General features: G+C 42.3%; 1 protein-coding gene across 3 annotated transcripts in view; it reads right to left on the reverse strand.

Annotated features, from left to right (window-relative positions):
- The window catches only part of ttc28 (tetratricopeptide repeat domain 28), a 945,172-nt gene that overhangs the window by 31,686 nt on the left and 898,758 nt on the right, over window positions 1–14,728 (reverse strand). For all 3 annotated transcript variants that reach the window (XM_072248021.1, XM_072248020.1, XM_072248022.1), the window contains one exon: window positions 10,724–10,800. In XM_072248021.1, coding sequence (XP_072104122.1) covers window positions 10,724–10,800 — 77 coding nt within the window. The remainder of the gene's footprint in view (window positions 1–10,723; window positions 10,801–14,728) is intronic.

Here is a 14,728-nt window from a genome sequence, read left to right on the forward strand (position 1 = left end):
GGTAATCCCTCCCCTGCGCCCCCTCCCCCACCCCCAAGTTCACAGATGCTGTTCGACCTGCTGAGTTCCTCCAGCAGTTTGGGGTGTTTTTTTTGCGCTCCACGTTCCAGCATCTGCAGTCTCACATCTCCAAAACATTCCTTGGTCTCCATCAGAAAGACCACACAAGTAATACCTCGTAAGGTAGGGCAGAGAAGGAAGAGACACATCATTGTACAGTGTTCACATTTTGAAAGGTTTTAATGAGACATCAAAGTTCAAGGAGGGTCTGATTCTAGAGGACTCTGTTGGACATTAATCAAATCATTTATATTTTAGTGACTGGTTGCAAATTGGCAAATTTGTGAGGCCACCCTCAGAGTGAAGGAGCAACACCTTGTATTGAAGAGGCTTCAGAGGAGGCTCGTGAGAGTGATTCCGAGAACAAAAGGGTTATCGTAAGAGCAGCAATTGAAGGCTTTGGGCCTGTAGTTGCTGGAATTTAGAAGAATGAGGGAGGATCCCATTGAAATGCATTGAATGTTGAAAGCCCTAGAGTGGCTGTGAAGAGGATGTTTCCTGCGGTGGGGAGTCTAGGACCAGAGGGTACAGCCTCAAAATAAAGGGACATCCACTTAGAACAGAGATGAGGAGGAATTTCTTTAGCCAGATAGTGGTGAATCCGTGGAATTAATTGCCACAGCTGGCAGTGGAGACCAAGTCCCTGTGTGAACTTAAGGCAGAGGCTGATAGGTCCTTGATTCATCAGGGCATGAACAGTTATGGGCAGAAGGCGAGAGAATGACGTTGAGAGGGAAATGAATCAGCCATGATGAAATGGCGGAGCAGACTTGATCGGCCGAACGGCCCAATTCTGCTCCCATGTATTATGGTCTTATTCTGTTTTGGTAGTCTCCAAGTTAATGGCATGAATATTGATTTCCCTTTCCGGTTAAAAAAATATTTGCTCTCCCTCTCCTCTTGTTCTTTTCCCTTCTCTGGCCTCTTAGCTTTCCCTACCTGACTATCACCTCCCCCTTGGTCCCCTTCTCCTATGGTCCACACTCCTCTCCTATCAGATTCCTTCACCTCCAGCCCTTTACCTTTCCCACCAGTCCGCCTTCAGCTATCACCTTCTAGCTGTCGTTCTTCTCCTCCTTCCCACCTCTTTATTCTGACACTTTCCCTCTTCCCTCCCAGTCCTGAAGAAGGGTCTCGGCCTGAAACGTCGACCTGTTTAGTTATTTCCATGGATGTTGCCTGACCTGCTGAGTTGCTCTAGCATTTTGGGTGTTGCTTTGGATTTCCAGCAACTACAGAGTTTCTTGTGTTTATAGCCCCTCTGCTCGCTTTGTGATACAGGGGCTCCCCCTCCTGGTAGCAACACAAACACAAGTGCCGGCCTCTGCCCTGAGTTAACCCACACAACTTCACAGGGTCGCACGAGAAAGGAGCTTCACTAACAATGTGGGGTTTCATACAGCTTGGTGTAGGGAAATTGGAAAGCAATGACACCAAAAAGAAAAGGTGGTGAGAAAGAACATTTAAATGAAAAAGAAGGAGGCAGTGAGAGATAGCAGAAATAAAGATAATTGGCAGGTTGATAATGAGAGCTTTTTATGTGATTATAAGAGAGAGGAAAGGTCAATGAAAAGGAGTTCTACTGACTTAGTGCACAAGTAATAATAGTGTTTCAAGTGATATCAATATTCTACCTCATGACATACAGTCAGATCTTGCAAATCTGTCTTGTGTGAGGCATTAGTTACCATTCAAGGTCACATTTCAAAATTACTGCTTAGGATTGTTTAGTTCTAAGAAAAACCGCAGCAGTAGCTGCTGGAAACAGCAAAGGTGTTGGGAAGGTTCTTCAAAATCTGAATACAAGCAACATTATACGTTTTTTTGAAAGACAGTAGCTTTCGAAGTATTCGAAGAGGGGCGTCCTTTTAGAATGGAGAGGAGGAGGAATTTCTTTAGCCACAGGGTGGTGGATCTGTGGAATTCGTTGTCACAGGCGGCTGTGGAGGACAGGTCATTGGGTATATTTAAGGCAGAGGTGATAGATTCTTGATTAGTCAGGGCATGGAGGGTGACGGGGAGAAGGCAACAGATTGGGCCAAGAGGGAAAAGGGATCAGCCATAAAGAAGTGGCAGAGCAGAGTTGATGGGCCAAATGGCCTAATTCTGCTACTATATTTTATGGTCTTGGTATCCAGTTCTTGAAGCATGAACACACCTCTCTGCATCACTCCGTGTGGTTTTGTCACAAGCTACAGGGAAATACAGTTGGATTTTACCCATTTTCCAAAATGCCCATTCAGCAAAGACAACAAATAGTGGCACAACCAGCAAAGCCCTTATGCCTTGCATGAGGAAATGAAGATAAATGATGGTGGGAACAGGTAGCTAGCAGTTCCATTAGCCAGTGTATGAAGGCATCATATAGAGAAACAAAAGTCATAGTCCAAGTAATGCACTGTTAACCTACTTATGCACCTGTTTAACTTTACAAATTATTCAAGAGTTGAATAAACTAAAGCCACATTTTCATACATGGATATTTTGAAAGCATATTCATAAACCTAAAGACAAATTGTGGGGAGTGGGAATCTGAAACTTATTTATTCATACTTGCAACAAGTATCTGTTACTTCATGACTTACAACTTGATTTACATTTATTTCACTCAACACTAAGCATAGAGTGATGACAAAACGATAGAGCTGAAAGTACAAAGACGCAGAAAGCACTAAATGCACAGAATGCATGAAGAGAAAGACTAAATGTGTTAGTATTTCACAGCCTAGGTTGAAACAGCTGATGAGATTATGCCTCAGATATTAAGCTTTTTGAAAATTTGTTGAGATACAGCATGGACCTCTTCCAGCCACACTGTCCAACAATCCTCCGATTTAACCCTAGCCTAATCACGGGACAATTTACAATGACCAATTAACCGGGACGTCTTTGGACCATGGAAGAAAACCAGAGCACCCGGAGGAAACCCATGCGGTCTCAGGTAGAACGTACAAACTCCTTACAAGCAGCGGCAGGAATTGAACCTGCTTCGCTGGTACAGTAAAGTGGTGTGCAAACTACTACGTTACTCTGCCGCCCCTATCCTAAGCTTATAGATCTATTTAGTTCCTGCATTTCCCAAAGTCGAAATGAGTTTCATTGACGAAAATTCATGGAAGTTGGTGCTGGGGTATTGAGATCACTTTTATTGCAACACTAGTACCAGAGGGCATTGAACTGTAGAGTGGCAGTTGCTTACCACAAGGATGAACTGTCAGGGAATGGGGGAGGAACGTAGGAACTGAAAGCTGAGCATTGTTTTTCCAGGGAGGAGCAACCTGAAGGGACCACCAAGAAACCAGTTACAGGATCATTGTAAACAGCCGCAAAATCATTTCTTGTCATCTGTGTGAAAGGGATGGAAATGCTTTAGATGAATTAAACTAACTAAGATTAGAGGAGAGAGTAAGTGGGGAAATCACACAATTGTTAATAAATGGAGGTTTCTACAATGTATTTGGGCAGCGGAAAAAATGTGAATTTCAATGGGAGCAAAGCAAAAATAAAGACAATCAGTGAAAAGCCTCTACGGATCAAAGCGTTAACACAGTTCACTGCAAACTCCAATGTTTTAACGGCATTAATCCAGTTCGATGCACTTACCATTCCAACCACATTTTTTACAGCCTTCAAAGAGGAAGTCAGGAGAAAGAAAAACAAGCTTTAGATTCATGCATAGGTGATATTCCAGTGCAGTAAATTGAAACAGCAAGTCGTCAAACAGCAAAGCTTAAATAAATAAACACACAGAGAAACACCAAGCAGGAGGATTTTGGCACAACGCTGTTAACTTGCATTAAACACATATCTGTTTAATTAGTTTAATTGAGAGTAATGATGCCAGCTGCATTAGAGAAATATTATGGGAAACAGATGGTTCAGATTTTTAGGAAGAGTGTGTTATATTGCTTTTAATATCTTTTTTAGTAAGTGTTTTTCTCATCTTTTTCCCCCTCTGGCCTTGAAGTTAATTTACAGACCTGTTCCTGAGTCCCCAAACGCTACGCTCCATAATACGGGACAGTGTCTAGTAATTGATTAAGTGTCCTGATGAAGGGTCTCAGCCCAAACTATCGACCATTAATTCCCATCCATAGATGCTGCCTGACCTGCTGAGCTTCATTGAGTAATTTGCTCTGGATTTCTAACATCTGCAGTACCTTTTGCATCCGATAATTGATCTCCCCTCACTCTTGTCAACATTTCAGGATTCCCACCTGAATGTCCTATCGCATGGCACATTATTACAGCTCACTGGGTTTGGTTAACAAAAGGATGGCAGAAGATAAACCTCCGCTGAAAAATGTACATAGGACATTTCAGTAATCGCTAGGTACATTCACTAATTTAGTGTGCCAGTTACATCCAGTGGCAGCTTTGCACTATTTAGCTCATTAAAAGAACATCTGGAAGTTCTGCTATTAGATATTAGCTTATAAACATTTATCACATTTGTCTTAAAACCTTTAGTCCACTAATTTAATCAGGATATTTAACGTGCTACACTAATGTAAAGGAATTTGTTATAAACATCTCACAATTAATCTGCGGTTCTGGTGGAATTCATTGCCACAGGTGGTGGTGGAGGCCAAGTCTTTACGTTCGGTATATTTAAGAGAAGTTGAGAGATTTGAACATAAGAAATAGGAGCAGGAGTCGGCCATCTGACCCATCAAGCCTGCTCCGCCATTCAATAAGATCATGGCTGATCTGGCCATGGACTCATCTCCACCTACCTGCCTTTTCCCCACAACCCTTAATTCCCCTACTATGCAAAAATCTATTCAACCTTGTCTTAAATATATTTACTGAGGTAGCATCCACTGCTTCCTTGGGCAGAGAATTCCACAAATTCACCACTCTTTGGGAAAAGCAGTTCCTCCTCATCTCTGTCCTAAATCTACTCCCCTGAATCTTGAGACTCTGTCCCCTAGTTCTAGTCTCACCTACCAGTGGAAACAACTTTCCTGCCTCTATCCTATCTATCCCTTTCATAATTTTATATGTTTCTATAAGATCTCCTCTCATTCTTCTGAATTCCACAAGTGCAGTCCCAGGTGACTCAATCTCTCCTCATAGTCTAACCCCCTCATCTCTGGAATCAACCTGGTGAATCTCCTCTGCACCACCTCTGAAGTCAGTATATCCTTCCTCAAGTAAGGAGACCAGAACTGCATGCAGTCCTCCAGGTGTGGCCTCACCAGTACCCCATACAGTTGCAGCATAACCTCCCTGCTCTTAAATTCAATCCCTCTAGCAATGAAGGCCAACATCCCATTTGCCTTCTTGATGGCCTGCTGCACCCGCAAACCAACCTTTTGTGATTCATGCACAAACATTCCCCAAGTCCCTCTGCACAGCAGCATGCTGCAATTTTTTTTTTACCATTTAAATAATAATCTGCTCTTCCATTTTTCCTTCCAAAGTGGATGACCAACATTGTACTTCATCTACCAGATCCTTGCCCACTCACTTAAAATATCTATCTCTCTGCAGACTCTCCTCATCTTCTCCACAGTTTGCTTTTCCACTCAATTTAGTGTCATCAGCAAACTTAGGTGCACTGCCCTCGGTCCCCTCTTCAAGATGTATATCGTGAACAGTTTCAGCAGATTCTTGATTAGTCAGGGCATGAAGGGATACGGGGAGAAGGCAGGAGATTGGGGCTGAGAGGGAAAATGGATCTGCCATGATGAAATGGTGGAGCAGACTCGATGGGCCAAATGGCCTAATTCTGCTCCTATATCTTACGGTCTTAATAACATAGAACACCATAATTTCCAAGTTTAGCACAAAGAACATAGAACATATGTTTAATTCATACAAACATGTAGTTGCCAGTGCTTAATTTGTTTTTGAATCCTCAATGAAGTATTTTAAAGGATAATGTTAACTCTTCTTTTACTTGCAGTCACTAATCATTGCCAGTACAGGCTGTCTGGAAATAAGTGGCAGGAATGGAGCCTCTCCTCACCTCTACATAATCTGTGTAAAAAGGCAAGGTGAGATCAGAAATTATCAACATGTGTTAAAATTTGATTAGCTAATTATACTATTGAATTCTTCACCAGGAAGCAATGGAATGGCCGTATCCAAGATTTATATCCCCATAATCCACATAATCCCAGGAGCAATGTTGCATTCATAGACATTCCTAACAATAATGAATGAAGAGTTCACTGCTTACTGAGCCAATGCAGGACTGACAAATGTGAGTGAATTCTATGAATAATTTCTAACTAAAAATGTTGGAAATGTGGTAATGGGGTGCTGTGGAAAGAAAGGGGTCAGTTAAGGCAACTGACATATTGCACCCTCCAGGTTCACACCTGAAGTCACTAAGAAAAAGATATTCAACAAACGTAAATGCAAACATACCAACCAGTTCTGGCATGAACTGAGGCTTTGAGAGAAGGGATCAAGGGAATTGCATGAGGGATCAAACATCATTCTATGACATACATAATTTACAAACTCAATTTTGGCCTACTGACTCTGGAATCCTTGCATACACCACCAACTTTCCCACCTACCTGGCTTCACCTATCACCTTCTAGCTAGCCTCCTTCCTCTCCCCCCCACCTCACAACCTTTTATTCTGGCATCATCCCCTTCCCATTTCAGTCCTGAAGAGGGGTCTTGGCTCAAAACATCAACTGTTTATTCATTTCCATTGACGCTGCCTGATCTGCTGAATTCCACTGAGAATTTTGTGTGTTGCTATGTAAGAAATATGTTACCATTTAGATTTTTCAAAAGTTTTAAAAGCAAGAATTTATTGAATGATACTTTTTTGGGTGAAGAAACCTATTGACTTGCCGTGGTAAATACGTCAGGAACCTGTAGCAGGTAATGTTTACAAAGCTTCTAATTTCTGTGAGAAAACACGAAGTTAAGTGCAGAAACACTTTACATTCTTAGAACTTTTTTATTACACCACATTCTTTTATTTGATTCTTTAATTTTAGGGTAGATAGGGTTGTAGAGAAAGTTTTTGGCACACTGGCCTTCATAAATCAAGGTATTGAGTACAAGAGATGGGATTTTATGCTGAAGTTGAGAAGACATTGGTGGGGCCTAATTTGGAGTACAGTGTGCAGCCTTGGTCACCCACTTACAGGGAAGATGTAAGTAAGGCTGAAAAAGTAGACAGAACATATACAAGGATGTTGCTGGGTGGGAGGCCCTGGGTTATAAGGAAAGGTTCAATAAGGTTAGGACTTTATTCCTTAGAATGCAGAAGAATGAGAATTTGATAAAGGTATATAAAATTATTGGGGATATTGCTAGGATAATTGCAAACTACTTTTTCCACTGAGGTTGAGCAGGACTACAACCAGGGGTCATGAGTTAAAGGTGAAAGGTGAAAAGTTTAAGGGGAACATGTGGGGAAACTTCTTCACTCAGAGAGCCATGAGAGTGTGGAATGAGCTGCCAGCACAAACGGTGCATGCGAGCTCGATTTCAATGTTTAAGAGAAGTTTGGATAGGTACATGGATGGTAGGGGTATGGAGGGCGATGGTCTTGGTGCAGGTCAATGGGAGTAGGTAGTTTTAATGGTTTTGGGATAGACTAGATGGGCCAAAGGATCTGCTTCTGTGCTGTAATTCCCTAAGGCTCTAATGGGTAAATTCCACTTCAATGGTGTTCTTTAAAATAATTGCCCTCAGAGACTGTTCTATCCCCAACTCCAAACAAGAGATGCTGCCTGGCCTGCTCAGCTCCTCCAGCATTTTGTGTGTGTTGCTCCTGTCTCCAACTTCCACTTCTCATCAACTGAAAGCTGTGCCCTTGAGTAACCTCCCCAAATTGTATGCAGACTGTCCCAACACACCGTTGGTATCGGTTAACAATCCTGAGCCCGAAAGTTGCCCTCACCTGGAGGTAGCAAATATGCGCCTTCCTTCCACAAACACAAGAGATTCTGCAGATGCTGGGAATCCAGCGTAACATACACAAAAAGCTAGACTCAGCAGGTCAAGTAGCACCTACGGATAGGAACAGATGTTTCGGCAGTCCTGATGAAGGGTCTTGGCCTGAAACATTAATTGTTCATTCCTTTCCATAGAAATTGCCTGAGTTTTCGGGCATTTCGTGTGAATTACTCTGTCCCTTTCTTCCAGTCTCACTGAATGGATCAAGAATAGAATATACATGTATATTTTCATAGCCTTTGTACTCACAGTAGGCTGACCAGTTAACATCAAAAATGTGACCACTGCAAGTTTTTTTTAAGCGTGTCGTACCAGACACTCAGCCATTCTTGTCTGGCACGTGGTGTCAGGATTAACCGGGTCATGTTATGAACGTTCCTGACTCGACCCTTGTATTTTTTATGAGGCCGAGTGGCTATCTCGACACTCAACCTGGCACGGATGGAAAGCGCGCGTGGGGGTGGCCCAACCTGGATTCGAACTCGGGAACCTTCACTCCAGAGTCTGGCGCTGATCTAACTGTGCCACCAGCTGGCACCGATCTCACTGCGCCACCAGCCGGCACCACTGCAAGTATTTAAAAGACTGTAAATCAAGATTTGAAGAATTCCTACTGCTGATAGCCAATTCAAGAACACCGCCGCATTAACCTCAACATTTATCCCTTAGGAATGTGTGGCAGACCAAGTATTTACTCAGCTTTCTGCTTCACCAGAATACCTCTTCACTTTTAGAACTCTGCCTTCAGGCACAGAGTTTGCAGAGACAGTATTTCACACTCCTTTTAAAAAGGAGCAACATCACTAGTCCATCCCCTGAAAAAAAATGCAGTGGCATCTTGCTGTGTTTGAGGAGAACCACCTGGAAAAAGCAAGGAACTGTCCTCTCCCTAAAACTTAACTGAAACACAGGTTGCTTTACAAGAGAAAATCTGCAGATGCTGGAAATCAAAGTAATGCAGGCAAAATGCTGGAGGATCTCAGTAGGCCAAGTAGCACCAATGGAAAAGAGTAAACAGTCGACGGTTCGGGCCGAGACCCTTCATCACAGATGACTTTACTGCTCTACTTGATAGCCCGTGGGGCAGAGGGATGATATTTATGTGGCTTTTTTCCGCTCTGACCAAGACACTTGCAAAGGGTGGCACGGTAGCATAGTGGTTAGCAGAGCTTTACAATACCAGCAACTCCAGTTCAATTCCAGTCGCTGCCTGTAAGGGATTTGTACGTTCTCCCTGGGATGGCGTGGGTTTCCTCCGGGTGCTCCGGTTTCCTCCCACAGTCCAAAAACCTACCAGTTGGTAGGTTAATTGGTCATTGTAAATTGTCCCATGGTTAAGCAAGGGTTAAATTGGGGATTGCAGGGTGGCGCAGCTCAAAGGGCCGGAAGGGCCTATTCCACGCTATATTTCAATAAGTAAATAAATAATGATATTGCCAGATAATTCTTTAAAAGGAAGACAGTTGTCTTAGTTACTGATCTTCTTTAACTGATTATGAATATATATGCCATGTTTTTTCCGCTTTACAAATTAAATGGAAAATAAAAGTTACTTGTCTTAAAAGTCAGTGTTTTAAAAAGTTGGAGCCCATTTTCATCTATGTCAAAAACAAAATTGGTACAGGTTTTACGTAAATTAAGCAAGTAATTCTCACAGCAAAAGGCCTAACTTCTTAGCTCAGTCTGAGCATCTGCAGATTATGGGTCACGCATCATTAAACTAGACCTGCTCATTACAGTGATGGATTCAACAGTTTACTCGCTTAGCTATTCTGTGGAAAAAGACTGCTCATCTTGCAATGTTACATTGTTCGGAGGTCAGAGTTTCTGGCACTTTGCCATCAGCTCATGTGACTGCTTCTGGGTAGCCCTCATGTTCATCATCTTTTTTAAAAAGAAGTCCGAGCTTTATTATGCTTCCCGTGTGTAGAACATTACACATTTCTTTAAATAGGACAACCATGATATCTTTACATAAGAACCATGAGTGTTTAACTGCTCACTGTTGGCGTCGGTGCCATTTTGGAGCTGGCCCATCACTGTTCCAGTCTCTTTTTAAGCTGCCATGACCTTGCCAGTGTTTGCAAGGCCAGCGGCGACTGAGAGGGGGCTGGGAGCACAAACTTACCTCTGCGTTTGCTACGAATCAAGCGCCATCCCTGGGACTTGTACCCAGGTCTCCTGGGCAGTGTGCTGCAGTCTAATACCGGAACTAACAGGCTGTTTATGTTTGCCTTTGAACCTTTCCAACAAGGCCATCACTTTTGCTTGATACACTTTACAACTTCCCAAAAAATGATCTACCCATAGACATTCTTTGGTAAAATAACTTGAGAATAATAATCAATCCAATAGCCATTTAATCTGCTGTTTCGCTCCCTACTTTAGAAGAAATTGGGGGGGGGGGTCAATGCTTCTGTTGCTGTTTGTATGATGGGAGGGGTGCTTTAGAGTTCTGATGTTTCTGTCATTCATTCGATTGGGTTTCTTGTTTGGTGGATGTCTGTGAAGAGTAAGAATTTCAAGTTGTATACATTTTCTGATATTAAACTGAATTATGCGAAGCTTAAATTAATTATACTGTGTATTTAATTACAAGAATATCGGCAGTAATTCAAAGCTCATCTCTGTGTCCTGTAGAACTGAAACGACTTGACATGAGGCGCAGCATCATGACCTACTTCAGTGGCAACGAATAAACGCAGGAGAGTCCAGGGTTTGTACTCACCCGATTAATGAGCTGTTCTCCTGTCTCCGAAGCTGAGATAAGTTTGCAGAGAGCCTGGAGTGCGGCATGGGGCAACCCTTTAACACAAGAAATAGCGTCACAAGGAATGCAGCATCAAAGTACAATTGTATATAAATACAAGTGACATCATGGAATAAACCAAACAGAAAGAGATATTTAAAGAGCACAATATTAAACACCAAATTATACAACCTTAAAGTAATATTCAAACCTTCATAGTGCAAGTATTTTAAGTACCTCATCCTACATATGCCACAATATTTTATGTCACATTAAAGCATTCACTTATTTGCAGTGAAAAAAAAATAACCGGGAGCAAAAATACCAGAGCCACACTGTCTTTAGGCTATTAATTGACTTTCCCTCAAACAAAACCAGGGTTTTGATCTCCAGTCTGAGTAGCAATTAACCTTCAAATGAACTCACTCTATGTTAAATTAATATTAATTAGACATCACAGCCTCAAAGGTGCACATGCCTACACTTTAGAAGCAGAATATACAGTGAAATTTTTCCTGGTACAATATTTGCATTCTTAAAAACACTAGATGTTGTGAAGACACAAACAGCACCAGAGGAGGTTTGCTTGTATCTACTCAGCCACACAGATACAGTCACGAAGCACAGTGACATGTACAGGCACTATAAAGTCACTTAGATCACATTTCTTCCCCATTCTGATGTTTGGTCTGAACAACAAGTGAACCTCTTGACCATCTCTATGTACTTTTAAGCACTGAGATGCACTGAGTTGCTGCCAAGTGACTGGCTGATTAGATATTTGCATTATCCTGTACACTGCTTGAGCATATAGACATTAAGAAAGAGGATGTGCTGGAGCTTTTGGAAAGCATCAAGTTGGATAAGTCACCGGGACCGGACGAGATGTACACCAGGCTACTGTGGAAGTGAGGGAGGAGATTGCTCAGGCTCTTCTGGCGATGATCTTTGCATCATCAATGGGGACGGGAGAGGTTCCAGAGGATTGGAGGGTTGCAGATATTGCTCCCTTATTCAAGAAAGGGAGTAGAGATAGCCCAGGAAATTATAGACCAGTGAGTCTTACTTCAGTGGTTGGTAAGTTGATGGAGAAGATCCAGCGAGGTAGAAACTATGAACATTTGGAGAGGCATAATATGGTTAGGAATAGTCAGCATGGTTTTGTCAAAGGCAGGTCGTGCCTTATGAGCCTGATAGCATTTTTTGAGTGTGTGACAAAACACACTGATGAAGGTAGATCAGTAGATGTAGTGTACATGGATTTTAGCAAGGCATTTGATAAGATACCCCATGCAAGGCTTATTGAGAAAGTAAGGAGGCATGGGATCCAAGAGGACATTGCTTTGTGGATCCAGAATTGGCTTGCTCACAGAAGGCAAAGTGTGGTTGTTGACAGGTCATATTCTGCATGGAGGTTGGTGACCAGTGGAGTGCCTCAGGGATCTGTTCTGGGACCCCTACTCTTTGTGATGTTTATAAATGACCTGGATGAGGAAGTTGAGCAATGGGTTAGTAAACTTGCTGATGACACAAAGGTTGAGGGTGTTGTGGATAGTGTGAAGTGCTGTCAGAGGTAACAGTGGGACATCGATAGGATGCAAAACTGGGCTGAGAATTGACAGATGGAGTTCAACCCAGATAAGTGTGAGGTGGTTCATTTTGGTAGGTCAAATATGATGGCAGAATATAGTATTAATGGTAAGACTCTTGGCAGTGTGGAGGATCGGAGGGGTCTTGAGGTCCAAGTCCACAGGACACTCAAAGCTGCTACGCAGTTTGACTCTGTGGTTAAGAAGGCATACAGTTCATTGGCCTTCATCAGTCATGGGATTGAGTTTAAGAACCAGGAGGTAATGTTGCAGTTATATAGCTGTTTTGGATTGGGTGCTTTGTAATGAACCTGAGGCGATTAGGGAGCTGGAGGTAACGGAACCCCTTGGAAGTAGTGATCATAATATGATTGAGTTCAGTTTCAAATTTGAAAAGGAGAAGCTGGTATCAGGTGTATCGATATTTCAGTGGAACAAAGAAAATTACAGTGGTATGAGAGAGGAACTGGCCCAAGTAGATTGGAAAAGTAAGCTAGATGGAGGGATGGTAGAGCAGAATTAGACAAAATTCCTACAAGAAATAAGGAAAGTGCAGGAAAAATATATTCCAAGAAAAAAGAAAATCATGAATGGAAAAATGGCACAAATGTGGCTAACGAGAGAGGTTAAGGCTAAAATAAAAGCAAAAGAGACGGCGTACAAGGAAGCAAAAATTAGTGGGAAAATTAAGGACTGGATGACTTTTAAAAACTTACAGAAGGAAACTAAGGAAGTCATTAGGAAAGAAAAGATGAATTATGAAAGGAAGTTAGCAATTAACATTAAAAAGGATACTGAGTTTTTTTAAATATATGAAGAGTAAAAGAGTGACACGGGTAGATATAGGACTGATTGAAAATGATGCTGGGGAAATTATAACGGGTAACAAAGAGATGGCAGAGGAACTAAATGAGTATTTTGCATCAGTCTTCACAGTGGAAGATATTAGCAACATACCTGATAGCTAGAGGTCTCAGGAATAGAATTAGGTACAGTCAAGATTACTAGAGATAAAGTGCTTGGGAAGTTAAATAGACTAAGAATAGATAAGTCTCCTGGACCAGATGAGGTGCACCCACCGGTTCTGAAGGAGGTGGCTTTGGAGATTGTGGAGGCATTGGAAATGATTTTCCAGGAATCAATAGACTCTGGCATGGTTCCGGAGGACTAGAAGATCGCAAATGTAGTTCTGCTGTTTAAGAAAGGAGGGAGGAAGGAAGAAGAAAATTACAGACCTAGTAGTCTGACATCGGTAGTTGGAAAGTTTTTGGAGTCGATCCTCAAGGATGAGGTTATGAAATACCTCGAAGTGCATGACAAGATAGGCCCAAGCTAGCATGGTTTCATGAAGGGAAGATCCTGTCTCACCAACCTATTGGAATTTTTTGAGGTAATCTTGAATAAGATTGACAAGGGAGAGGCTGTGGATGTTGTGTATTTGGATTTTCAAAAGGCCTTCGATAAGGTGCCGCATATGAGGCTGCTTAATAAGATGAGAGCCCATGGAATTACAGGAAAGATATTGGAATGGGTGGAGCATTGGCTGATAGGCAGAAAGCAAAGGGTGGGAATAAAGGGATCCTATTCTGGTTGGTTGCCGGTTACTAGTGGTGTTCCGCAGGGGCCAGTGTTGGGGCCACTTCTCTTTACAATATATATCGATGATTTGGATTATGGATTAAATGGTTTTGTGGCTAAGTTTGCGGATGACACCAAGATAGGTGGAGGAGCAGGAAGTGTTGAAGAAACGAAAAGATTGCAGAGAGACTTGGTCAGTTTAGGAGAGTGGGCAAAGAAATGGCAGAGAGATACAATGTTGAGAAATGTGCAGTTGTACATTTTGGAAGAAGAAATAATCAGGCAGATTATTATTTAGATGGGGAGAAAATTCAAAAATCGGAAGTGCAAAGGGACTTGGGGGTTCTCGTGCAGGATACCCTAAAGGTTAACCACCAGATTGGATCGGCAGTAAGGAAAGCGAATGCTATGTTGGCACTCATTTCAAGAGGAATAGTGTATAAGAGTAAGGAGGTGTTGATGAGGCTCTATGGGGCACTGGTGAGACCTCATTTGGAATACTGTGTGCAGTTTTGGGCCCCCTGTCTTAGAAGGGATGTTCTGATGTTGGAGAGAGTTCAGAGAAGATTTACGAGGATGATTCCTGGAATGCAGGGGCTAACATATGAGGAGCATTTGTCGGCTCTTGGACTGTATTCATTAGAGTATAGAAGAATGAGAGGGGATCTCATAGAAACATTTCGAATGTTGAAAGGGTTGGACAGAGTAGATGTGGAAAGGCTGTTTCCCTTGGTGGGTGAGTCCAGGACAAGAGGCCACAGTCTTAGAATTAGAGTGTACCCATTTAAAACAGAGATGAGGAGAAATTTTTTTAGCC

Source organism: Mobula birostris, chromosome 31 (genome assembly GCF_030028105.1).
Source record: "Mobula birostris isolate sMobBir1 chromosome 31, sMobBir1.hap1, whole genome shotgun sequence".
Taxonomy (NCBI): domain Eukaryota; kingdom Metazoa; phylum Chordata; class Chondrichthyes; order Myliobatiformes; family Myliobatidae; genus Mobula; species Mobula birostris.